Source organism: Erinaceus europaeus, unplaced genomic scaffold, assembly GCF_950295315.1.
Source record: "Erinaceus europaeus unplaced genomic scaffold, mEriEur2.1 scaffold_721, whole genome shotgun sequence".
Taxonomy (NCBI): Eukaryota; Metazoa; Chordata; class Mammalia; order Eulipotyphla; family Erinaceidae; genus Erinaceus; species Erinaceus europaeus.
The window spans coordinates 38,790-65,928 of NW_026648179.1; the positions used below are offsets into that span (position 1 = coordinate 38,790).

At 40.1% G+C, this 27,139-nt stretch overlaps 1 protein-coding gene across 2 annotated transcripts in view; it reads left to right on the forward strand.

The window, feature by feature from the left end:
- Positions 1-25,477, forward strand: part of LOC103114370 (CCR4-NOT transcription complex subunit 10) — a 50,766-nt gene extending 25,289 nt beyond the window's left edge. Inside the window, exons 4-13 of one of the 2 annotated variants that reach the window (XM_060184801.1) lie at positions 1,185-1,335; positions 5,681-5,823; positions 7,775-7,861; positions 11,742-11,825; positions 12,871-12,988; positions 15,248-15,397; positions 17,132-17,334; positions 21,059-21,180; positions 23,624-23,800; positions 25,378-25,474. In XM_060184801.1, coding sequence (XP_060040784.1) covers positions 1,185-1,335; positions 5,681-5,823; positions 7,775-7,861; positions 11,742-11,825; positions 12,871-12,988; positions 15,248-15,397; positions 17,132-17,334; positions 21,059-21,180; positions 23,624-23,800; positions 25,378-25,459 — 1,317 coding nt within the window. In that variant the 3' untranslated portion in view covers positions 25,460-25,474. Of the gene's footprint in view, positions 1-1,184; positions 1,336-5,680; positions 5,824-7,774; positions 7,862-11,741; positions 11,826-12,870; positions 12,989-15,247; positions 15,398-17,131; positions 17,335-21,058; positions 21,181-23,623; positions 23,801-25,374 lie in introns of both variants that reach the window. The other variant, XM_060184800.1, reaches the window with a different exon arrangement.
- Positions 25,478-27,139: the final 1,662 nt, after the last annotated feature.

A 27,139-nucleotide genomic window follows, 5' to 3' on the forward strand; every position in this document is an offset into this window, starting at 1 on the left:
ACTTGATTTCCAGAGAAGTCACCTCCTATTAGATATGTAAATGGTGAAAGAGCTGAGAAAGAGTTTATTCTTGACCTGAAAGTGGGGTTTTGGCTTGGATTCAGCAATACCTGAACTCATATTTCCTAGCTTCACCAAAATAACTTATCAATTGCTCTAGCAAAGGGGGAGAAAAATCTCATTAAATCAAACAAAGCAATAATGAAAGTGGAATAGGTTTTAAAAAGTGTCATTGTGCTTAGAATATGTGATTGTGGACAAAAGTACAATTCAGAGGGCTGAGGTAATGATTATGCAAGAAGACTCTCATGCCTGAGGCTCCAAAGTCTCAGGTTCAATCCCTCATACCACCATAAACTAGAGCTGAGTAGTGCTCTGCTAAAATATATATATCCAGTGGCACACCCAGTTAAGTGCACAGATTACCATGTGCAAGAACCCAAGTCCAAGCCCTCGCTCCTCACCTGCAAAGAGGATGCTTCATGAAGCAGATCTGCAGATACCTATCTTTCCTTCTCCCTCTTCTTCCCCTCCCCTCTCAATTTCTTTCTGTCCTGTCAAATAATAAAAATAGGAAGGGGAGGAGCTAAAAATGGCCACCAGGAGTGGTGGATTTGTAATGCCAGCACCAACTCCCAGTGATAACCCTGGTGACAACAAAAAAAGCAGTCTCAAAATGTTTTACTTACTGGGCCAGGCACCAGGTTAAGTGCATATGGCGTGAAGCGCAAGGGCCAGCATAAGGATCCCAGTTGGAGCTCCCAGCTCCCCATCTGCAGGGGGTTTACTTCACAAGTGGTGAAGCAGGTCTACAAATGTCTCTCTTTCTCTCCTCCTCTCTGCCTTCCCCTCCTCTTTCAGTTTCTCTCTGTCCTATCCATCAGTGGCAACAAAATGTAAAAAATAACCTCTAGGAGCAGTGTAATAGTAGTGCAGGCACCAAACCCCAGTAATAAACCTTCCAGGCAAAAAAAAAAAAAAAAAAAAGCTTAACAGACGTTCATTATTAATTGAAATTTTTAGTATGTAAGTAATTAAAATTGTAAAGATCCTGTGAAAGTATGGAAGAATTGAGTTAAAAAAATGTTGACCCATGTTCCTATTTATTAATAGAGGTTCTTTCATTTTAGCTAGTTATTTAGTTATTTCCTTACTTTTGTTAGAACTGTTTTGTCATATTATAGGTCCACTCTGCTGTTGAAGAAATGGATGGATTAGATGACGTTGAAAACAGCATGTTGTACTACAATCAGGCAGTCATTCTTTATCATCTGCGCCAGTATACAGAAGCAATATCAGTTGGTGAAAAACTCTATCAGTTCATAGAACCTTTTGGTATGTTATCTACCATGTCAAACTTCTTTTTATATATATATATTTATTTATTTTCCCTTTTGTTGCCCTTGTTGTTTAACATTGTTGTGGTTATTGATGTCGTTGTTGGATAGGACAGAGAGAAATGGAGAGAAGAGGGGAAGGCAGAGAGTGGGAGAGAAAGATAGACACCTGCAGACCTGCTTCACCGCCTGTGAAGCGACTCCCCTGCAGGTGGGGAACCGGGGGCTGGAACCGGGATCTTTACCCCGGTCCTTGCACTTTGCACCACATGTGCTTAACCCACCACCGCCTGACTCCCCCATGTCAAACTTCTTATCTTTTCAGAGGTTTCTGGTACTCAATAACTAAGTCAGAGAAGTACATTAGCATTTAAAGAAAGAGAAAGGGAGGGTGTGTCTGTTTTCCTAAAGGTTATAAAAGACAAGAATTTTATCACTTTTAGTTGAGTCCAGGTCCCCTCCCCCCAGCTCCAAATTTTGAAGCTAGGAATGCTGCTTTTTCTTTGCTCTTTCAACAAGTTTTTAGTAGACCTGACTTTTTCCTACTTGAGAAATATATTAGAGCACAGGAGTGTTTTAGAATGTATTTATTTCACTTTGCCTTATAACTAGACACTTTTTACTTATTTATTTATTTATTGGGGAATTAATGTTTTACATTCAACAGTAAATACAATAGTTTGTACATGCATAACATTCAACACTTTCTATTTTCTTTTTTTTATTTTATATTTATTTATTCCCTTTTGTTGCCCTTGTTATTTTATTGTTGTAGTTATTATTGTTGTTACTGATGTCGTCGTTGTTGGATAGGACAGAGAAATGGAGAGAGGAGGGGAAGAGAGGGGAAGAGAAAGACAGACACCTGCAGACCTGATTCACCGCTTGTGAAGTGACCCCTCCTGCAGGTGGGGAGCCAGGGGCTCAAACCAGGATCCTTAAACACTGGTCCTTGTGCTTTGCACCATCTGCACTTAACCCACTGCACTGCTGCCCGACTCCCGACACTTTCTATTTTCTGTCATTGATGGGGCTGCACCACTCTCAGTCAGTTTTTTTCAGACAGAGTCAGAGAGGGAGAGAGAAGATATCAGATCATCAAAGCTTGATAATACAGTGCGTCCAGGGTGGCACCTGGGCTGTATGCAAAGCAGGCACACTGTCCTAGTGAGCTATCTTGCCAGCCCCCATCTGTTATTTGTGTTCGTTATCAGAGTAAACAATATGAATGATGGTCTCTATTAATTATCTTATAATAACTAGTCTTAACTAACAGTATGAAAGGTCGGGGCAAAGGAAGAATGAGGGAAGAAATGAAGTGGTAAAGTTGGCCTCTGGAGATAGATGACTGTTAGAGAAGGTTTCCAGTCCATAAGCAGTCAGATTTGAGATTTAAAACACTAATGCAAATTCCTGATTTATAAATAAATGATTACTAGTGTGGTCACAGTTGAACAGGCACTGGGGTGTGGTGGCTCCTCTGTGGTGTTTTGGGTCTCTTTTGCTGACAGCTGGTTGAACAGCTGGTTATACTGTGGCTCCCAGGCAGCATTTTTAAGATTCTTTTTTTCTTTCCCTTAACCCTGAGGGCATGGTGATTGGATAGGCTCCTCATTAGGGACCTTAGTGGTATATAAATAGTGACTAGTGTTTTCTGTAAAGCTAGGAATCAGAACTATACTAGGATGCACAGATGTTTTTATGTTAGGTGGTTTTTTTCATAATCTCCAGAAAAGTTTGTGAAATCCTGTTAACCTGTACTATAGCTGAGGAGAATATAGTATTCATTTTCTTTCTTTTTTTTTTTTTCTTTGTCATCATTGGGACTTTACTGCTCCAGGCTGACTTTTTTCATATGGGGACAGGGACAGGGGTGTGGGGGAGGTTGGAGGGGAGGGGAGAGGAAGTGGGGGAGAAAAAGAAAGGAAACAAAGAAAGGGGGTCCCCACTAAAGCTTCCTTCCATGCAGTGGGGACCAGGCTTAAACCTGGACTTCAGTAGCTAGTCCAGTGAGCTATTTTGCCAATCCTCATATTCATTTTCTTTCTTTCTTTCTTTTTTTCTTTCTTCCCTTTTGTTACCCTTGTTGTTTTATTGTAGTTATTATTGTTATTGATGTCATCATTGTTGGATAGGACAGAGAGAAATGGAGAGAGGAGCAGAAGACAAAGAGGGGAAAGATAGACACCTGCAGACCTGCTTCACCACTTGTGAAGCAACTCCCCTGCATGTGGGGAGCCAGGGGCTCGAACTGGGATTTTTTACCAGTCCTTGTGCTTTTTTTTTTTTTACCGGTCCTTGCGCTTAACCCGCTATGCTACTGCCCAACTCCCCCATTTTATTTATTTATTTTCCTTATATTCATTTTTCTATGCCTCACGTACATGAGACTTTGGGCTTAATCCTCCTCACCATTTATACACACACACACACACACACACACACACACACACACACACACACACTCAGCTGAGGGGCAGCAGTAGAGCACCTGTGTTACTTGGTTCTTTATACAAAAGGTAACATGTACTATGGGAGCAGATACCATTCTGGGATCCACAGAAAGGCAGTGAACAAGTAAGAGAAAAACCACCTTCAATAAGCTTATGTGCTAATGGGGCAGGCAGTAGCACAGTAAATTTATATGGCAAAGTAGTTACATTCTATGAGTAAAATCTAAATTTGAGTAAGACATTCAAGATTGGCTGGGGATGTTGTTTTGTGATAAAGTAGTTAAGAAAGGCCTTGAATAAAACAAACAAAAACCTAAAGGAGACCTGATTGAGTGCACATAATACCATGTGCAAAGACCCCAGTTCAAGCCTCAGCTGTCCCCAACTGTAGGGGAAATCTTCAAAAGTGGTGAAGCAGTGCTTCAGATGTCATTCTCTCTGTCCCTCTTTATCTCCTCCTACCCTCTCAATTTTTTTTATCTCTATCTCTGTCTCTATCCAATAAATAAATATATTCAGAAAAATGGGGACGGGGGAGGGAAGGAGACCAACTTGAATAGAGAGGTCTGCACATGACTTTTTTTTTTAAGGTAATAGTATATGCAAAGGACTTCAAATGCACTTGAATTCATTGAATGAGAGGATCTTCAGGAAAACCACCATGACAAGAATTAGGAATAATAGGAAATTAAGTGGAAGTAGCCTGGGGCAGAACAAATGAAGCCTTGTAACCTAGGTAAAGCTTTAAGTGTGGTGGGACACCCTTGAAGATGTGTGACCTTTGCACGTGTACTTCATAGGTCTCACTTGGATTTTTTTTGCCAGCACATAGGCCTTACAAGTGAGTGACCACTGCTTCTGGACCAGCTCTTTCATTCTTTGTATGCCCTACAGAGAGGGAGAGATGCCAAAACACCAGAGCTTCCTGTAGTGCCCTAGCACTCCTAAGTGGTGCTGGGCCACTTAGTGGATTCCTTTGACTGCTCTAGAAGAGACTGGTATCAGGAAGATGCATTAGAAGGTTCTAAAGGTTTTTTTTTTTCCCTCTCCTTGATTATAGCAGACTTCCTTTATAGCTTGTTTTTCTTTTCTGAATGGAAAGGAAAATAGCGTTAAGTCATATCAGGTTACCATGCCTCTCGTCACTGGACTCTTCTTTCTCAAAGTTTTGTATTTATGCTGTCACTTAGCTCTCTTAGCTTGCCAATATATTCCAGTAGACACCTGGCTTCTTTTGTCTTTTTAATCAGTTGTCTTTTGCTCCCATATCTATGCCTGAAAAGGAAACATATGTCCTAGAGCTGAAGAGGACCTCAAAAGATCATCTGGGCAGGCAAAGGTTTCTCTTCAGTTCAGTGATGTGCAGAGACCACACATCTAATAAGTAACAGAGCAGTTATTAGAATCAAGCTTTCTTTCCTCATTTTATGTGTTCCAGAGAGTTTCCCAAAGGGACTTGATCACTGGAGCCCAGAATGAGAGAGCCCTCATAGAATGATATCATTGGCATTGCTTGTTGCTTTCATTAATGGCTCTAGGTGATAGTAAAGACTTAAATTTGAGGACCAAGAGATAATTCACCTTGTAGAATGCACACTTAGGATTGTAATGGATAGCACCAAGGGGAATATACAGACAGACGGTGGGGCGCTGCTATAGTGTCTCCCCTCCCTCCCTCCCTCCCTCCCTCCCTCTGACTGAAATAAATGAGTGAAAAATGTCCTGGTTACAGTGGAGCATGCCTGAGGTTGTGTATGTGTGTTTGGGGTGGGGGGGGCACATAACAGAATTTACTGTTTAAAACTTTTTGGTTTTGATGGGCATGTGGTCTGAGATACTTGTTTCCCTTTGGATTGTGACTTTTCTTTTTCTATTTCCTTTCTCCCCTAGAAGAAAAATTTGCCCAGGCAGTTTGTTTTTTGCTTGTGGACCTGTATATATTAACTTACCAAGCTGAGAAAGCTTTGCACCTTCTTGCTGTTCTAGAAAAAATGATTTCACAGGGTAACAATAATAAAAATGGGAAGAATGAGGTAAGTTTTCTGGGGTAATCAAACGAAATTAAAATGTGATTTTTATCTTTAGTTAATAAATTTCCCCTCCCTCTTTTTTTAAAACAAGAGCGCTGCTCAGCCCTGACTTATGGTGGTGCTGGGGATTGAATCTGGAACCTTACTGCCTCAGGCATGAAAGTCTTTTTTATTTTATTTTTTATTAGGGAGATTAATGGTTTTCAGTCAACATTAAGTACAGTTGTTGGCACATGTGTTTAATTTCTCAGTTTTCTGCAAAACACTAACCCCCCATGTAGATCTTCCTCCACCATCATGCTCCAAGACCTGAAAGGGCCCCCCCAAAAAAGTCATTTTTTGTAGCCACAGTGTTATCTCCTGCCCATTATTATTTAATTGCTTTATTAAAATATAAATCAGTTGGGCCAGGGCCGGGTGACGGCATACCTGGTTGAGTATACGTGTTACAGTGTGCAAGGACCTGGGTTCAAGCCCCCATCCCCACTTGCAGAGGGAAAATATCACATAGGCCAGTCAGGTGGCTTAGTAGTAGAGCACCTGTTGGCGAGTTTGAGAACTAGGATTCCACCACTGGCACCACTTGAAAGCAATAAAGAAGAAACAGAAACAACAAGGGCAACAAAAGAGAATATATAAATATTTTAAAAAATAAATTAGGGCCAGGTGGTGGTGGCGCACCAGGTTGAGCGCACACATTACAGCGCACAAGGACCCCGGTTGGAGCCCCCAATCCCCATCTGCAGGGGGAAAGCTTCTCAAGTGGTGAAGCAGGACTACAGGTGTCTCTCTGTCTCCGCCCTTCTCTTAATTCTGGCTATCTCTCCCAAATAAATAAATAAAGGATAGCATTTAAAAAAAAAAATTAGAGGGCCGGGAGTAGCACACATGTTACAGTGAGCAAGAGCCTGGGTCCAAGTCCCCAACCCCCACCTTCACGGGGGAAGCTTCACAAGTGGTGAATCAGTGCTGCAGGTCTCTCTGCAGCACTGATTTATTTGTCTGTCTTTATCCTAAATAAATAAATTGCACTCATGTGACAACTATCTTGTAAATAACTGAAATTAAAAAAAAAAATTTTAGGAAGAGAAACATAGCCCACCTGGTAGATCACCTGGTGGAGAATGGTTGATCCACAAGCCATGTGTAGCCCATGAAATCATTTGGTTTGGGTCTGCCAGGGCAACTATAGCATTATTCATAGCAATATTGTGCTAGCTTTTAAGTTAGCAATTTTGTATGACCTGAGAATGATGTTATAAATTTCCAGATGGCCTTTGACAGGGGAAAAAAAAATGCCTCACCCCTATGGTAAAGCATTGTTCCTTACCATGTTCAAGACTGGGTTCAAGTTCCAGCACCACATGGGATCAGAGGGAAAGTTCCAAGAATAATGGAGCAGTGCTATGGGCTTCCCCCCACCCCCTTCTCTCTCTAAAATGAAGGAGGAAAAAAAAATCACCTGTAGGAGGCCACTCAGTGCTGGTATCCCTCAATCATGAGAGGCCCTAGGTTCATTCCCCCCTGCCAACAGCAACAACAAAATATTTGAGTACTAAGAATTAGAGTCTTATGTTGGCGATGTTTATACTAGAGACAGTTTTTAAGAGAAATATGTGAGCTGCTCTGACCTTTATTACATTTATTAAGTTCTTAAAGATAGACCACGGGGGTGTCATGCTGACATAAATATAGTTTCCTGTCACTCATTCTAGATTATTAAACCTGAATCTTTGAAAATGGAACTTGGGATTCTAAATTTGAAAGTGCTTTCTAATTGATTCACATTAGCTGATTTATATTACAGTAAAAATAGTTAATTTGGGGTGGGGGTAGATAGCATAAAGTCCCAGGCTCAAGCCCCCACACCACCACAAGCCAGAGCTGAGCAGTGCTCTGGTAAAAGGAAAAAAAAATTGTTGACTTGGTTTAACTTTGTATCACCACCCTACAGACTGGTAATAACACCAACAAAGATGGATCTAATCATAAAGCTGAAAGTGGAGCTCTAATAGAAGCTGCAAAATCAAAGATACATCAGGTAATGTGATTTTTTTGGTATTTTTTGTTTGTTTCCTTGTTTTTTGTTCTTACCAGAGCACTACTTAGCTTTAGTTTTTGGTAGTACGGGGATTGAATCTGGGACTTCGGAACCTGAGGCATGAGAGTCTCTTTGCATAACAATTATGCTATCTGCCCCTGCCCAAGTAATGTGAGTTTTTTAAATTTAAATTTTAAAATACATATTACATTATCACTTATTATTACATTTATGAATGATGAAGAATGTGATAAGTCATTAAATGCAGTGAATAATTCAAGACATGTAGTCCATACTCATATGGAGAAGTATTAGGGGAAGATGACCCAGTTCCACCAGGACCCAAACTTTTGTGATCAGGAACCTTTGTTTTTGCCCTATCACTGAGAGGGAAGAGAATTTGGAGAACACCTGAGGAACTGAAGAAGTCAGGCTGTCGTTATCATTACCTGAGAGAGAAGAGAAAAAAGGAAGCACGCTTAGAAGTTGTAATAGGTGTAGGTGTGAATTAGGTAGTGAAAGGGAGTCAAGCAGGTTAAGTACAGATGGCGCAAAGCACAAGGACCTGCAAAAGGATCCCAGTTGGAGCCCCTGGCTCCCCACCTGCAGGGGAATTGCTTCACAGTGGTGAAGCAGGTCTGCAGGTGTCTATCTTTCTCTCCCCCTCTCTGTCTTCCCCTCCTCTCTCCATTTCTCCCTATCCTATCCAACAAAAAATGACTTCAGTAATAACTACAACAGTAAAACAATAAGGGCAACAAAAGAGAATAAATAATAAAAATAAATATTAAAAAAAAAAGGTATGAGCTTCCACATGGTATTATCCATGTTTGCCCAAATGGTCCACAAGTTTCTTTGATGCTTTTTCATTTTCTTGACTAAAAGTTTAAAATATCAAGAGAAATGGGAGTTTGCCAGTAGCGCAGCGGGTTAAGCACAGGTGGCACAAAGCCTAAGGACCAGCATAAGGATCCCAGTTCAAGCCCCTGGCTTCCCACCTGCTGGGGAGTCGCTTCACAAGCAATGAAGCAGGTCTGCAGGTGTCTTATCTTTCTTTCCCCCTCTCTGTCTTCCCCTTCTCTCTCCATTTCTCTCTGTCCTATCCAACAGCGAGGACAACAATAAGACCTACAACAATAAAACAAGGGCAATAAAAGGGAATAAATAATTATTAATATATCTATATATATATCGGGAGAAAAGAAAACTATGAGGAGCAGGGGGTAGATAGCATAATGATTATGCAGAAACTTTCATGCCTGAGGCTCCAAAATCCCAGGTTCAATCCCCTGCACCGACATAAACTAGAGCTGAGTAGAAAAAAGAAAATGAGAGAGAAAACACTATGAGGAATACTTAGAGTTGGGGCAGAAGGGCTTAAACAGTGGAATTAAATGGTGGGGACGCAGAACTTTGGAGGTGAATGTGGTGTGGAACTATACACTGTAATCTTACAATCCTGTAATCTGCTATTAATCACAAAAATAAACGATTAAAAAATCACTCAATTGAGTCTTATAATACAAAAAAAGTAGTAGTCTAAAAAGATAATATATTCTTTGGGACAGAGTGAATGCAACTGTTAGTGATTGTGTTTAGTGATGTAAGGAAGTGAAGGGTAACTATAGAATGATTTCACTCATGTAGAATATAGAAAACTGAAAACTGTGAACTTGAAAAGGATATATATATATATATATATGGATATATATATATATATATATATTCAGCCCATTATCCATGACCTTGGGAGAACTATGGTGATTACAGTTGGAGGGGCTGGGGAACAAAGATCTTTGGTGGTGGGAGTGGTGTAGAGTTGTGCCCCATTATAGTCTTGTAATCAAAGCACTAGTAAAAATATATTAATAATAATGCTGGTAGGGATAGACAGCATAGGAGTTATGCAAAGAGACTCTCATGCCTGAGGCTCTGAAGTCCTGGGTTCAATCCTCCATACCACGGTAAAAATAAATAAATAAATAATAGGGAGTCAGGGCGCAAAGACAAGGACCGGTGTAAGGATTCTAGTTCAAGCCCCCAGCTCCCCACCTGCAGGGGAGGAAGTAGCTTCACAGGTGGTGAAGCAGGTCTGCAGTTGTCTATCTTTCTCTCCTCCTCTCTTTTTTTTTTTTAAAGGATAAATTAACAAATCCATAGGGTAGGAGGGGTACAACTCCACACAATTCCCACCACCCAATCTCCATATCCCATCCCCTCCCCTGATAGCTTTCCCATTCTCTATCCCTCTGGGAGCATGGACCCAGGGTCATTGTGGGTTGCAGAAGGTGGAAGGTCTGGCTTCTGTAATTGCTTCCCCGCTGAACATGGGCGTTGACTGGTCGGTCCATACTCCCAGCCTGTCTCTCTCTTTCCCTAGTAGGGTGGGTCGTCTCTCCTCCTCTCTGTCTTCTCCCCCTCTCTCCATTTCTCTCTGTCCTATCTAACAACGACGACATCAACAACAACAACAATAATAACTACTACAACAATGAAAAAAAACAAGGGCAACAAAAGGGAAAATAAATATAAAATAAATTTAAAAGGGAAAATAAAATTTTTTTAAATAATTCAAGGGAGTCAGGCGGTAGCGCAGCGGATTAAGCACATGTGCCGCAAAGCGCAAGGACCAGCGTAAGGATACTGGTTTGAGTCTCCGGCTTCCCACCTGCAGGGGCGTCGCTTCACAGGCAGTGAAGCAGGTCTGCTGGTGTCTATCTTTCTCCCCACCTCTGTCTTCCCCTCCTCTCTCCATTTCTCTCTGTCCTATCCAACAACAATGACGACATCAACAATAACTACAACAATAAAACAAGGACAACAAAAAGGAGTAAATAAATATATAAAAAAAAGAAATTATAACTGTGTGACAATTGCCCTGTAAACCATTATTAAAAAGATTTTAAAAAAATAAATAATTCAAGACATGCATGTTTCTTTGCCTTTGGAGTATAATTTGGAAGTACATCTCCCTTAAATATGTTCTACTTAAGTTATAATATCATTTGTAGAAATATAAATTATAATTTTATGAAGATTGAGAGAAAGGGCCAGGGTTAAATGATAAAATTTAACAAAAATTAATTTACACAGTTTAAATTTTTACTGTTATTTACCCATGTGCATATAAACATTGATTGGAATTTAGATATAAATTTTATTCTACCATGTGTTTAAGTTTTTTGCATTGTATTTCAAGAATATAGTAAAAATAGATTATTTAAGATAATTTAAGACCTAGTTCTCTGGGAGTCGGGCTGTAGCTCAGCGGGTTAAGCGCAGGTGGCACTAAAGCACAAGGACCGACATAAGGATCCCGGTTCGAACCCCGGCTCCCCACCTGCAGGGGAGTCACTTCACAGGCGGTGAAGCAGGTCTGTAGGTGTCTATCTTTCTCTCTTCCTCTCTGTCTTCCCCTCCTCTCTCCATTTCTCTCTGTCCTATCCAACAACGACAACAACAATAACTACAACAATAAAACAACAAGGGCAACAAAAGTGAATAAATAAACAAAATAAATATTAAAGACCTAGTTCTCAGTTAACTGGTAATAACTATATCATAAAGAGACAGGAGGCACAGATGGTAGTGCACCTGGTTAAGTGCTCACATTACTTTGCATGAGGACCCAGGTTCAAAGCCCTGGTTCCCATGTGCAGGGCAAAAGCTTCACAAGTTGTGAAGCAGGGCAGCAGGTCTCTCTCTGTTTCTCTCTCCCTCTCTTTCTCCCCTCCCCCCTCAATTTCTCCCTGTCTCTATCCAATAATAAATAAAGAAAAATAAATAAATTGGGTGTAATTTACTTAGCTAGAAAGTAAAATTACTTCAACATAGATAAATCCACCATTATACTTACATTTTAGCATTTTTCCTTTGACAGTATAAAGTAAGAGCTTACATCCAAATGAAATCTTTGAAAGCATGCAAAAGAGAAATCAAGTCAGTTATGAACACAACTGGAAATGTAAGTTTCTTCTTGATTTTTATGTTTTTTCCTTCAATTTATGGCATCTCTGTTCTAGAATTTAGATAGTAGGTATGGGTCAATTTTAAATCATTTATCTTTTTCTGTTATTGTATGTGCACTATACTATAAGATAAAATTCTGACAGTGAGTTGTGAAGTAATGATCTGCAACTGGATACATTTCTTGCTAACAGGCATTTTCCCTTAGTATTTTATTTGAATTGTATGAAAGATAGACACACCAGAGGACCACACTACCATTTTATGTAATGCCAAGGATTGAGTCTTATGCATGCAGGGTATGTGCTGTACTACTTAACCACCTCACCAGTCCCCCAGACCACCATTTTAAAATAGTCTCCAGTATCCTGTGAGTGGTTTATCACAGTTCACTTAAACATTAACTTTAGTATGTATTCCATTGTACTAATATATATATATATATTTTTCAACAATTGAGCACAAGACTTGCATGCCAGAGACCCCAGGTTTAATCCCCTACACTGTCTGCTAGAGCTAAGCAGTGCTATGGTTTCTCTCTTTCTTACTGTTTTTCATAAAAATAATCATTTTTGAAATTCTATTCTGAGAATGATTTTTTAATCTTATTTTTTTATTTAATTTCTGCTGGAGATGCATTTGTAGGCTCAAAAATAAGAGGGCCACCAGTCTCATTAACAACTATTAAAATGAAGTACCTAGTTTATGCTTTTAAATTGACTTCCAGTTAGTAGGGTAATAGATGAAGTTAGACTATGTTCTTACATATATGTATTTATATGAATATGTAGGTAGTTCTCTAATAGTTCACTTTACTCTGACAGGTATTTTGTTTGTTTTTAGATTGTGAGAGGGTGGTGGGAATTGTGTGGAATTGTACCTACCCTATGGTTTTGTTAATTAATACTTTCTTAAATAAAAAAAAGGGGGGCTAATTTTTGTGTCTTAATCATGCTGAACCACACAGCAGTGGAATAGTATGATTATAATTTCACATTAGGAATTTGAAAACATATTATAAGTAACTTATACTTTCTTTACAGTCTGCACCCTCTCTGTTTCTTAAAAGCAATTTTGAATACTTAAGAGGCAATTATCGAAAAGCTGTGAAACTGTTAAATAGTTCCAACATTGCTGAGCATCCAGGATTCATGAAAACAGGTGAAAATTTTGTAAATTTTTATTAATTTTATTCTTGACTCTTTTATCCTTTGTTGCTTGATTTTCTTCCGAGAGTATTAAGGGGGAGGGGTATATTTATTTACTTACTTATTAATGAGAGAGAAGGCGAGAAAAATCAGAGCATCACTCTGTCACATACAGTTCAAGGAATCAAACTCTGGATTTTATGCTTGAAAGAACAATGTTTTATTTACTACACAAGTTTGTGGACCACAATTAGAGTGCCTTTAGAGTTATTTGCTAGTTTTGTTGTGGTTTTGCTTTTTTAAGAATTGTTCACTTATTAGTGGCAGAAGAGGAAAGAGAGAGAATCAGAGCGTCACTCCATTCCATGCAAACCAGGAATTGAACTCAGAGCCTCATGCTTGAGAGTCCAGCACTTTTATCTACTGCAACACCTACCAGGCTACTATTTTTGCTAGTTTTTTTAATATGAAAGTGTGATTCAGTAGTAAGGCATAGGACGTACATGCATGAAATCTCATGTTCTAACCTCTATCTTTTCTCTGTGTCTCACTCACTCTTTTGTTAAGATATAAATCTTTTAAGAAAGAAGAAAAAAAAAGGGGCCTGGTGGTAATACAGCAGGTTAAGCATACATGGCACAAAGTGCAAGAACCCACATAAAGATCCCGGTTTGAGCCCCCAGCTCCCCACCTGCAGGGGGGGTCGTTTCACAAGTAGTGAAGCTGGTCTGCAGATGTCTGTCTTTCTCTGCCCCTCTGTGTCTTCCCCTCCTCTCTCAATTTCTGTCTGTACTATCCAACATCAACAGCAGCAGCAACAACAATAGTAAAAAAAAAAAAAAAAAAAAAGAGAGAGAGATGGCCTCCAGGAGCAGTGGATTTGTAGTTTGTAGTGCAGACACCAAGCCCCAGTAATAATCCTGGAAGCAAAAATAAATAAATAAATTAAAAAAAAAACTACTTGGATTAACAACAGTAGAGAATGTTCCATTCTCGGAAAGGAGGATGGACAACATACTCTATGCTAACCTGAGGAAGATGGTTCGATATTGGGGCAGCTTGGAATGTTCCTACTCATGACCACAGAATGTGAGCTCAGATCTACAGGGATGCAGAGGTCACATAGGCTCCTAAGCTGAATATGGGCTCCAGACCAAATCAAATCAATGGGGTTTACAGTCAACAATATTTATACCCCTTTCCCATAATAGGGAGCTACTCTCTTCCCTGATCCAGCTTTCTGTCCCTTTTCCAGCCATGACATCATCTCCCCAGACAATAACTTGGATCCATCTGCATATCAGATTTCAGGCACAGGCAAAAAAAAAAAAAAAAAAACACTAGTATAGCCTTTGGAATATAACTAAAGTATGCCTACTAGCTATCTACATATGGAGGCCCCCCCCCCCAACTCTTCATCTGCACTATTCCAGCCTTTAGGTCCATAATTGGTCAACAATTTGTTTGGCTTTATATGTTAACTATTTTCAGCCACCAGGTTCCAGATGTTAGCATGATGCTGACCAGACTTCCCTGGACAGACAACCCCACCATTGTGTCCTGGAGCTCCGCTTCCACTGAGCCCTTCCCACTAGGGAAAGAGAAAGACAGGCTGGGAGTATGGATTGACCTGTCAATGCCCATGTTCAGCGGGGAAGCAATTACAGAAGCTAGACCGTCAACCCTCTGCATCCCACAAGGATCTTGGGTTACCTTGGGTCCATACTCCTAGAGGGAAAAAGAATAGGAAAGCTATCAGGGGAGGGGATGGGATTCGGAGATCTGGTGGTGGGAATTGTGTGGAGTTGTACCCCTCTTACCCTATGGTCTTGTTAATGTCTCCTTTTTATAAATGAAAAAATAGAAACAGGAAAAAAAAACTGAAAACATTAACAAAAATATAGGGTTTATCACCTTTAATGAGTTTTTTTTTAGAATAGTTCATTTTAGGGGATGTTTCCTGTATTCCAAATGCTTTGTAAACTGTTCTATTAGGACTAAGTAGAATTACATGTAGAACTAAATTGCATTAGATAAGCCTGCTTTTTTTTTTTTTTTTTTTAAGAATTTACTTACTTATTCATGAGAAAGATAGGAGAAGAGAAAGAACCAGATATCACTCTGGTACATGTGCTGCCAGAGATCAAACTCAGGACCTCATGGATGGGAATCCACTGTGCCACCTCCTGGACCACAAGCCTACTTTCCACATGAGGTACATACATCATCAGTAAACTTTTCCAGTGAACATATTTATTTGTGTTTTTCTCAGGTGAATGCTTGCGATGCATGTTTTGGAATAATCTTGGTTGCATCCATTTTGCCATGAGCAAGCATAATTTGGGAATTTTCTACTTTAAAAAGGCTCTTCAGGAGAATGACAATGTCTGTGCACAACTCAGTGCAGGCAGCACTGACCCAGGTAAGCCCACTGCTGTGGGACAATTTGCATTTTAGTACTTGAGCAAAGCGTGATTCCAATGAGCAAGCATTTGCTTGGAACACAGCCATGTGTCCCTGCTAAGCACCTATCCTGACAACAGCTTTGACTCTGAGTGGTTTTAGTAATTTTAAACTCTCCGAGACATTGAAATTATAGTCATCTTTTTTGAATTTGAAAGTAACTTCAGTGCTGAATATTGATGCATCTGATTGAGTACACATGTTACCATGAACAAGGGCCCAGGTTCAAGATCCCCATTTTCAGGGGGAAAACTTCACAAGTGGCGAATTAGTGTTGCAGGTGTCTCTCTCTATCTCCCCTTTCCTAACTCTGTTTCTCTGTTCCTGGTGAATAAAATAAAATTAAAAGAGAAAATAGGGGCCAGGCAGTGGCGCACCTGGTTAAGTGCTCACATTACAATGCACAAGGACCTGAGTTCAAGCTTCTGGTCCCCACCTGCAGGGAGAAAGCTTCACTAGTGGTAAAGCAGTACTGCAGGTGGTCTCTCTGACTCTTTCCCTCTGTCTCCCTTTCCCTCTTAATTTCTCCCTGTATCTATCCAATAATAAGTAAATGAATAAATAAAAAAACAATCCCATATAGATTTTTTTTAAGTGAGTGAAATATCTGTTTGTATGTATGTGTATGTCCAGGAGATGGCCAAGTAGGTAAAGTGTTGAACTCTTAAGCATGATGTTCCAAGTTCAATTTCTGGCAGCACATGTGCCAGGGTGATGCTCTAGTTCTCTTTCTCTCTTTCTTCCATGATCTTTCATTAGTAAATAATTAAAATCTTTTAAAAATATAGAGAGAGTGTGGGGGTAGATAGCATAATGGTTATGAAAAGAAACTTATGCTTGAGGCTCTAAAAGGCCCAGATTCAACCCCCCACACCACCAGAAGCCAGAGCTGAATAGTGCTCTGGTGGAAGGAAAAAAAAAATATATATATATATATATATATATATATATATAGAGAGAGAGAGAGAGAGAGAGAGAGAGGAGGCAGCTCAACAGTATTATGCATGCATGTTTGTTCCTGGCACCACATAAAAAATGAAAAAGGGGAGTCAGGTGGTAGCGCAGCTGGTTAAGTGCAGGTGGTGCAAAGCACAAGGACTGGATTAAGGATCCCAGTTCGAATCCCCGGCTTCCCACCTGCAGGGGAGTCACTTCACAAGCGGTGAAGCAGGTCTGCAGGTGTCTATCTTTCTCTCCTCTCTCCATTTCTCTCTGTCCTCTCAAAATGACGACATCAATAACAACAACAATAAAACAACAAGGGCAACAAAAGGGAATAAATAAATATTTTTTAAAAAATGAAAAAGGGCAGAACATTGTGGTTTTGCGAGGTGGTTCTCACTCATGAAATAAATACTATATTTTAGAAAGCAAATATAATCTACTTAGAGGATTTAAAGATGCGAAAAGACAGGACAGGGAGTGAAAAGTGGTCCTATCTCTTTTCTTTGCCTTCTTGAAACATTGTGGCCTGAAGAACTGGCAGATAAGAGACATCTCAGGCCCTGCCAGCAGGAACCACTGATATGACTGGAGAATATCTGCAGGGAGGGGCATGGAGACCACCACTGGTGAGAGCTATTACAGCTTCAACTTGGGGTTAGTGCTGTTAAGCATGTGTTTCAGTTCTTAGCAGAATTAGTGTGTTCAGTGTAACTTATTTTTAAGCTAATGTCATATTAATTTTCATTAGGCAAAAAATTTTCAGGAAGACCCATGTGTACATTACTCATCAACAAAAGGTATGAGTTGCTGTATAACTGTGGAATTCAGCTTCTTCACATCGGAAGGCCTCTAGCTGCCTTTGAGTGTCTGATTGAAGCTGTTCAGGTTTATCACGCAAATCCCCGCCTCTGGCTACGGCTTGCTGAGTGCTGCATTGCTGCCAATAAAGGGGTGAGTGCTGCTGGGCTATCTTTTTGAACCCACCCACCACCACCACCACCCCCAACACACACACACACACACACACACACATTTGATACATAAAAAGCAAAAGGCAAAAGTACTTGGAATTACACAAGACCTTCTCCATTTCGTAACTCTTAGGAAATTTCTAAGCTTCTGGTCTTAACAGTTAGACAAAATGTTTAGTTTCATAATATTATTTGTTAATATTCCAGTTCTGGGTAAATGTGGCAACATGTATCAGCAGTCACATTAAAGAGCTGAAGCCAATAAGGAGGTCTTATCTGTTAGAACAGTGGTCTGCTAGCTGGCAGGGCAGGGGTCACGCTATCTGCCGGCGTGAGAACGCTATGTGCATTGGTGATGAGAGAAGACCTGATGATAACATAGTAAGTGTGGAAAGAACTGCTCCGAATTGCCTTTCCTCCAGTGCCTGGGGATTTTACATTTGCTTCAGCAGATAGTTTGGAGTTCATGGATTACTGAGCTGTTTCCTCTCTGACACTTGCTTGCCATAGCTTACACCTGTGTCCGTGCCTAGATTGTCTCCAATTGGCAGCTAGTAAAAACCTTTAGAATCACAAAGTGAGGTCAGTGGGTGTCAGGGAAAGAGAAGTTAGTAATCAGGGATTCTCAGATGTCTTTGCCGCCCCCTTTCCTGTTCACACCCCTTATAGTGCTGTTTGGGTGTGTGGAGATTGGGGAAGCATGGCATCCTGAGACTTTGTTTGGCATGCCTGTCATAGATGATAGAAAATGTTGAGGTCCGGGAGGCTGTGCATCGGACTCTCAAGCATGACAGTTCAATCCCTGGCAGCACGTGTGTCAGAGTGATGTCAGGTTCTTTCTCTCTCTCCTCCTATCTTTCTCATGAATAAGTAAAAGAAATCTTGAAAGAAAGAAAGAGAGAGAGAGAAAGAAAGAAAGAAAGAAAGAAAGAAAGAAAATGTTGAAACTCTCCTTCCAAGCAGCACTCCTAGAAAAAATAGTTACAAGGAGGGTTTTGAAAAGCCTGGCACTTTTTACAGATGCACATAAGACATTCATGATTTGAAAATACCACTAGGATAAGAGGTCCGTGTTGTCTTTGAAAATCTTTAATGACTTGACTTAATTATACCTTGCCTCTGAAAAGGCAACATTTTTCGCTGGATAATTCTCAATTAACTGGTAATCTAGGTAGTATATATTACTTTTTAATAAAAAGGACTTTAAAAATCATTTACTATCTTTAATCCATTCATAAATTTAAGTGTTAGAAGTCTTTTGTATAATTCTTGGGAACCAAGCGTTACATTTTTCTGGCAGAATAATAAAGTAAGGCTTAATAATGTTTTAAAATTATTTTTAGCAGTAGCACTTGCAGGGTTGTCTTTGTTTTGTGGATTTCATTACAAAATCTTCATTTTCTCCTAGAAAGTTCTAAATTTGTAATTAAGGGGGGTAAATTGGTTAAAGGGCAGGGGATAGATAACATAATGGTTATGCAAAGAGACTTTCAAGCCTGTGGCTCCAAAGTCCCAGGTTCAGTCCCATGTATTGCCATATACCAGAACTGAGTAGTGCTCTGGTAAAAAGTAAAGAAAAGAAAAATAAGTGGTTCAGTCTGTGCTACTAGTAACAAATTTTTCCATAGGTAATTATCTGCTCTTATCAATACTTCTCTTCCTTCTAAAAAGAATTTGAGAGTTGGAGATGCGGCATAATGGTTGTTTAAAATGATTTTCATGCCTGAGGCTCCAGAGTCCCAGGGTCAGTCCTCAACACCATCATAAACTTGAGCTGAGAGTGCTTTGATCTTTCTCTCTGTCTCTCTCTTCTCTCTCTCCCACCCTTTACTCTGTCTCTCAAATCATTAAAATTAAAAAATAAAAAATAAGATTTTTAAGGTCCAGGTGGCAGCTTATCCAGTAGAGCACACACATTGCTAATCATGAAGACGTGAGTTGAAGTGCACAACTACAGCTGCAGCAGGGAAGTTTCATAAGTAGTGGAGCAAATGCTGCAGGTGTCTCTTGTTCTCTCTCTCCCACTCTCTCTGCCTCTTACCCTCTATCAGAGAGAGAGGAGAGGGGAGGAGAGGGAGTTTGAGCTGACCTCAGTAAGTAAAAGCAGTCCTCAAACACTGGCATTAAATCAGAGAGCAAAGTTCAGATAGAAGAAATTAGTAACATCAAATAAAGTAAGTCTATAAAATATAACTATTCAGAGCAGAAGGGATCCCTTAGTGATAAACTCATTTTGAATAAAAAGAACCAGTTGACTAAATTGATTCTGCTAAGATCATTTTTTCCCTGGATGAATCACTCATGTTGTTTCAGATCTCTTTCGGTAGAAGCAGGCCTTATGCTTATCTGAGCAGTGTGTAGTATATAAGGTTGCTAAATATAAAATATGGGTCCAGTTGCAGGGGAGGTGATCAACTAAGAGGTTTGCTTAATAAAATAATAAATTGGGAGTCGGGCAGTAGCACAGCGGGTTAAGTGCAGGTGGCATTAAGTGCAGGTGGCGCAAAGCACAAGGACCGGCATAAGGATCCCAGTTCAAGCCCCCGGCTCCCCACCTGCAGGGAGGGGGTTTGCTTCACAAGCCGTGAAGCAGGTCTGCAGGTGTCTGTCTTTCCTCTCTCCCCCTGTCTTCCCCTCCTCTCTCCATTTTCCTCTGCTATCCAACAATGACAACAACAAAAATAACTACAACAATAAAACAACAAGGGCAACAAAAGAGAATAAATAAATATTTTTTAAAATAAAATAATAAGGGAGTCTGGCTGTAGTGCAGCGGGTTAAGCGCAGGTGGCGCAAAGCACAAGGACCGGCATAAGGATCCCGGTTTGAACCCCGGCTCCCCACCTGCAGGGGAGTCGCTTCACAGGCGGTGAAGCAGGTCTGCAGGTGTCTATCTTTCTCTCCTCCTCTCTGTCTTCCCCTCCTCTCTCCATTTCTCTCTGTCCTATCCAACAACGACAACAACAATAAAACAAGGGCAACAAAAGGGAATAAATAAATAAATTTTTTTTAAAATAATAAATAAAATAATAAATTGTACTACAATATTCTGAAAGTGTAGCATTTATTTTTCTGAGTTAGTTGAATGTTATAATTTCCAGGCACTATAAACTAAAGAATATTTAAATTATATCCAACCCTTTTACATTAAAACTAATTTAGCATGGCCAGGTGGTGGCGCAGTGGCACAAGACCTGCGTGTTTGAAGTATCTATCAAATAATAAATAAATAACATAATTAAAAAAAAAAAAACTCCACTGTGTGATCCATGAGGTGGCGCAATGGATAAGGTGTTGGACACTCAAGCATGAGGTCCTCAGTTCAATCCCCAGCAGCACATATACCAGAGATCTGGTTCTTTCTCCTCCTATCCCTCTCATAAATAAATAAATATACACTGTTAAAAATCATAAGAACTCTTATGAGGGGGGGTCAGGTAGTGGCATACCTGGTTAAGTGCATATGTTACCAAACATAAGGACCAGGGTTTGAGTCCCCACTCCCCATCTGCAGGGGAGATGCTTCGAGAGTGGTGAAGCAGGTCTGTAGGTATCTCTCTTGCTCCTCTCTCAATTCCTCTCTGTCCTATCAAAAAATAAAATAAAGCATTTCTTAAAAAAAAAAATTATGAATATTGTGAAAAGTGTTGGATCATTTTTCAGATCCTGTATTAAATTAATTGTAAATTATTTGTATCTTGTAGACTTCTGAACAAGAAACTAAAGGTCTTCCAAGTAAGAAAGGAATTGTACAGTCTATTGTTGGTCAAGGTTATCATCGTAAAATAGTGCTGGCATCACAATCCATACAGAATACTGTATATAAGTAAGTATTTTGCAAAAAGAAAATGTGTATATATAATATGCATAAATGTTACTTATGAATGAAATTTTGCTTAAGACTAATTTTGTAGGAGGAACCATTTTATAATTAGGGTTTATTGCTTCTTCAACAAATTGACTCCCTTACCCAGACCTGTAGGAAATATTATCTGGCATAGGAATTTAGTTTATCTTCTCCATAGATTCTGAAACTGTTCATGGTTTAAACCTTTGTATACTTAATGCTATTATTCAGAATGTCCAGAAGAGGGCATATGGATATTTCCTTTTTTAATAAAGTTTGGTTATAGAGGATATTTTCATTTAGGATTTACTTTCTTATAGTCCCTAAAACTAACTTTTTTTTTTTTTTTTGGATAGGATAGAGAGAAGTTGAGAGGGGAGGGGGAAGATAGAGAGAAAGATAGACACTTGCAGACCTGCTTCACCACCTGTGAAGTGACCCCCCCTGCAGGTAGAGAGCCGGGGACTCAAACCGAGATCCTTGCGCTAGTCCTTGCACTGGTCCTTGTGCTTCATACTATGTGTGCGCTTAACCCAGTGTGCTACTGCCCACCCCCCTCTAAAACTTAACTCTTAATACCAGGAGAAACAAATACTAATACATAAAGCAACTAGAGCAGTTTAAACCAAAGCAAAACTGTCTCTTCTGAAACCTTTAGTTGAACAGTATGCACTGAACTTTGCATTTTGTTTTGTTGGAACACAGGATTTTCCCACTCCAGGCTACTTTTTTCATTCAGATAGACAGACAGACACATGGAAAACACCATAGCACCAAAACTTGCTCTTACCATAGCACTTCCCTTGTGGTTCTGGGGCTCAGACCTGGTTCATATATGTGGGAGTGTAGACACCCCACCCAGTGACCTGTTTCTCTAGCCCCAAAGTACTAAACTTAAAGGGTGGGGGGCGGTAGCACAGCAGGTTGAGCGCACATGGCACAAAACGCAAGGACCAGCATAAGGATCCTGGTTTGGGCCCCTGGCTCCCCACCTACGGGGGGGGTCGCTTCACAAGCAGTGAAGCCGGTCTGCAGGTGTACATGCCCCCTTTGCCCCCCGTTTTCCTTTCCTCTCTCGGTTTCTCTCTGTCCTATCCAACAACAGTGACAGTAACAACAATAATAATAACAATAAACAACGAGGGCAACAAAAGGGAAAAAAATAGCTTCCAGGAGCAGTGGATTCATAGTGTAGGCCCTGAGCCCAAGAAATAACCCTGGAGGAAGAAAAAATTTTTTTTTCAAAAACTAAAATTATATGTACTGTCGCTTTAAAGGTTTTTTTTAAATCTTATCTTTATTTATTTATTGAATAGAGACAGAAATCAGAAAAGAGGGAAGGGGTGATAGAGAGTGAGAGACAGAGAGATACCTGCAGCGCTATTTCACCACTCACAAAGCTTTCCCCCTTTAGGTGGGGACTGGAGGCTTGAACCCAGGTACTTACGCATTATAATGTGTGCTCAACCAGGTGTGCCACCACCTGGCCCCTTTTCAAAGTTTTAATAGCTTTTCTACCCTATCTGCAGGGGGAAGGGTTCACAAGTGGTGAAGCAGTCTCTCTGTCTCTCTCCCGATCTCCCTCTTCCCTCTTGATTTCTGATTGTCTCTATCCAGTAAATAAATAAAGATTTAAATACATATATATATATATATATATATAAGACAAAAGATAATGCTACTTTTTCATAGCTTAAATAAGACATTTTTGAAAGCAAAAATCAACCAAAGTAAGACTCAGTATAAAATTTTACTTTCCCACTTTCTCTAATACTTACTATACCTATCCTGACCCAATCTTTCTTATCTATAGTACCTTCTTTTTTTAAATAATTATTTATTCCCTTTTGCTGCCCTTTTTATTTTGTTGTTGTTATTACTGATATCATTGTTAGATAGGACAGAGAGAAATGGAGAGGGGAGGGGAAGACTGAGAGGGAGAAAGAAAGATTGACACTTGCAGACCTGCTTCACTGCTTGTGAAGTGACACCCCTGCAAGTGGGGAGCCGGGGGCTCGAACCGGGATCCTTAATCCAGTCCTTGTGCTTTGCCCCACCTGCGTTTAACCTGCTGGGCTACCACCCGGCTCCCTATAGTACCCTCTTTTGTAGTAACATTGACATTGAAGATAAAGCCCATGCCTGGACACAGTATATATAATGTATAGACTTGCAGTCTACTATTTGTACTGTTTACATATTAAATGTATTTAGATTTGATACAGTTCTATAGTCAAATAACACAAACATTCCAGCATTGTCCTTTTTTTTTCCCCATTTCTTTATAAATTTTATTTTAACTGCTTAAAGTTTCCACCTCGATAAGTAAAGTTTTCATTTACAGTGCTTCCTGATCATAGAAAAGGTCATACTTGTTTTTATGTCATTTGTTTAGTTTTGATGTGTCTTTGTTTGTTTGAAGTGATGGGCAGTCTTCAGCCATTCCTGTGGCCAGTATGGAGTTTGCAGCCATTTGTCTCAGAAACGCCCTGTTGTTGTTACCAGAAGAACAGCAAGATCCAAAGCAGGAAAATGGATCTAAAAGTAGTAGTCAGCTCAGCGGGAACAGTGAAAACAGTGAAAGCAGTGAAACTTGCAGGTACTCTAATCCCTTTACCATTACCCACCTTGACACAATCCATTCAGAGCTTCATTAGTAAGCTTCTTTATCCTTTAGATGTATTCTTTAAATCTGGAGTCTAAATTGCCAAAATTCTCTGCTTTGAATAGTAAGTATGAATGGTTAAGTATTTCTCATAGAATTATTGGGAGTCGGGCTGTAGTGCAGCGGGTTAAGCGCAGGTGGCGCAAAGCACAAGGACCGGCGTAAGGATCCCGGTTCAAACCCTGGCTCCCCACCTGCAGGGGAGTTGCTTCACAGGCGGTGAAGCAGGTCTGCAGGTGTCTATCTTTCTCTCTTCCTCTCTGTCTTCCCCTCCTCTCTCCATTTCTCTCTGTCCTATCCAACAACGACAACAACAATAATAACTACAACAATAAAATAACAAGGGCAACAAAAGGGAATAAATAAATAAAATAAATATTAAAAAAAAAGAATTATTATGAGAAAGCTTAATTATAGGGAGGGAGTTAATAGGAGAGACAGAGACCATAGCACTAGTTAGCTCTGGCTTACAGTGGTGCTGGGGATAAACCTGAAACCTCACAGCAGCAGCAAGCATGAGAATCTTTGTGCGTAATTACACTCCCTAGCCTTCCTATAGAATTTTTTTTTTCAAGCATGCACTAACAACTATGCCAGTTTGTAAAAATTAAGAGAACTCATTATAACAAAACCAAAACAAATACAAGAAGCTCAGTTTTTAAACGTATGAACCAATAAAGTCAAGTCTCTTATTGCAACATATTTTTATTATAATAGAATGCATGTTTATTATAGAAAAATTTTTTTAAAAAATTTGGAGGATTCTTTTTTTTTTTTTTTTCCTCTGTCGGGTTATATTTTAACTCTAGATAAAAGGTAACTAGAATGGGAAATGTATAGTAATACTGAGGTGATTTTCTTTGTATAGTAGAGATACTGTTTTTAGGGTTTTTTTTTTTAAAGCAGCAGTGCATATTAGAAAAAACTAGTGCACGGTAGAGCTTTAACACATCAGTGACACCACATAATTAAGCATTTTTCATTGTGTTGGCTTTCTTCCACTATTGTCAAAAAAATACATGGGATTGGGACCAGGCAGTGGCACACCTGGTTAAATGCACATATTACAGTACACAAGGACCCAGGCTCAAGCCCCTGGTCCCCACCTGCAGGCGGAAAGCTTCACAAGTGGTGAAATGGCTGCAGGTGTCTCCCAGTCTCTCTCCTTCTCCATCTCCCCCTCTCCTCTCTATTTCTCTCTTGTCTTTATTCAAAATAAATAAAAATATTTTTAAAAATTGGGGTCGGCAGTGGCACTCTTTATAGAGTATATATTTATTACCATACTCAGTGACCTGAATTGGAGCCCCTGGTCCCCATCTGCAGGGGGAAGTTTCACAAGTGGCGAATCATTACTGCAGGTGTCATCTGCCTTCCCCACCTTAATTTCTCTCTGTCTCTAATAAATTCAACTTTTTTTTTCTTAAACTACATGGAAGTGGATATAAAGAAGTAGCATTTTACACTTAGCTTGTTCCTCTTCATAATTGTGTATGTTTCTGTTTTAGCAGTAAAAGCCATGATGGAGATAAATTCATTCCAGCTCCACCTTCTTCCCCATTGAGAAAGCAGGAATTAGAAAACTTAAAGTGAGTATGTAAACAGAACTACTGTTGTATCTATTTGAAATGAGCACATTGTTTTTGTGGTTTACAGACTGTAAGAGTACAGTGATGTAGTTCTTTACACCAGTCCTTGCTCTTCGCACCATGTGTGCTCTACCCGCTGCACTACCGCCTGGCCCCCAACATATTAGTAATATTTGTTTGAAAATAATAGCTAACATGGAGGTGAACTAAAAATATTGTGTGGGAAGATTGTGTCAGAGTTGAGAATAGAACTAAAAAGATGGATTAGGGAGTCGGGCGGTAGCGCAGCGGGTTAAGCGCAGGTAGCGCGAAGCACAAGGACCAGCGTAAGGATCCCGGTTCGAGCCCCCGGCTCCCCACCTGCAGGGGAGTCGCTTCACAAGCAGTGAAGCAGGTCTGCAGGTGTCTGTCTTTCTCTCCCCCTCTCTGTCTTCTCCTCTTCTCTCCATTTCTCCCTGTCCTATCCAACAACAATGACATCAATAACTACAACAATAAAACAAGGGCAGCAAAAGGGAATAAATAAATAAATATAGAAATATTAAAAAAAAAAAAAGATGGATTAGAGCAGAGAGTAACTCCCACACATATAAACACAAATAACTGTTTACCACACCAATCTGACCTGGAGTCCATATCCATTGACACGCACAGGAGCCTGTATAACCTTCAAATCCCTGTCAGACTGAGCTCACAATCCCTGGTCGCAGCTGGGAACATTCTAGGCTTCTCTCATCTCAGGACAAGTTGTCTTCAAATGGCAGAGTAGGCTGACCCAGCCTCTCTTCTGAGTGGGGTAGTCCACTATGAGGGCATGGTCCTAGAGAGGCCCCCCAAAAGACCCATGATGGAAGTGACCAGTGATGGTGTCAAGAGGGATCAGCTAAAGGTCTAGCCCCATCATATCTATGGGGAAACCAAAGATTCCCTGACTAGTGCCCCAGGTGATGGGGTGGCTTGGTACTGACCAAAAAGGCCACCATTAAGTGAGCCAGTGTCCAGCTTTTATAGTCCTCGAACTTGAGACCTCATGCTAGAGAGAACTCACCTCACCCACTACACCTCCTCCTAGACTGCCTCAGCCCAATTTTTAAATTTTATTCATTTTTTTCCCTTTTTTGAGAGAGAGGAGAGAGAAAGAGGAAGTGATGCCACTGTGATGCTTCATCACCCAAATATCTTCCCCACTTGTGCTGTTCATACTTCTGTGTAGTATTGGGCTTCAAAAACCCTGGACCTTACACACAGCAAAGTGTGTGTTCTGCTGGGTGGGCTATTACCTCTGAGACTTTTAAAATTTTTATTTGTCCGGGGAAGCAGAGAAGCCAGACCTTCCACCTTCTGCACCCCATAATGATCCTGGATCCATATTCCCAAAAGGATAAAGAATAGGAAAGCTATCAAGGGAGGGGATTGGATACGGAGTTCTAGAGGTGGGAATTGTGTGGAAATGTACCTTTTTTAAAAATATATATTTATTTTACCTTTTGTTGCCCTTGTTTTTTATTGTTGTTATTATTATTGTTGTTATTGATGTTGTCATTGTTAGATAGGACAGGGAGAAATGTAGAGAGATGGGGAAGACGGGGAGAGAAAGAGAGACACCTGCAGGCCTGCTTCACCACTTGTGAAGCGACTCCCATGCAGGTGAGGATCCAGGGGCTCAAACTGGGATCCTTACGCC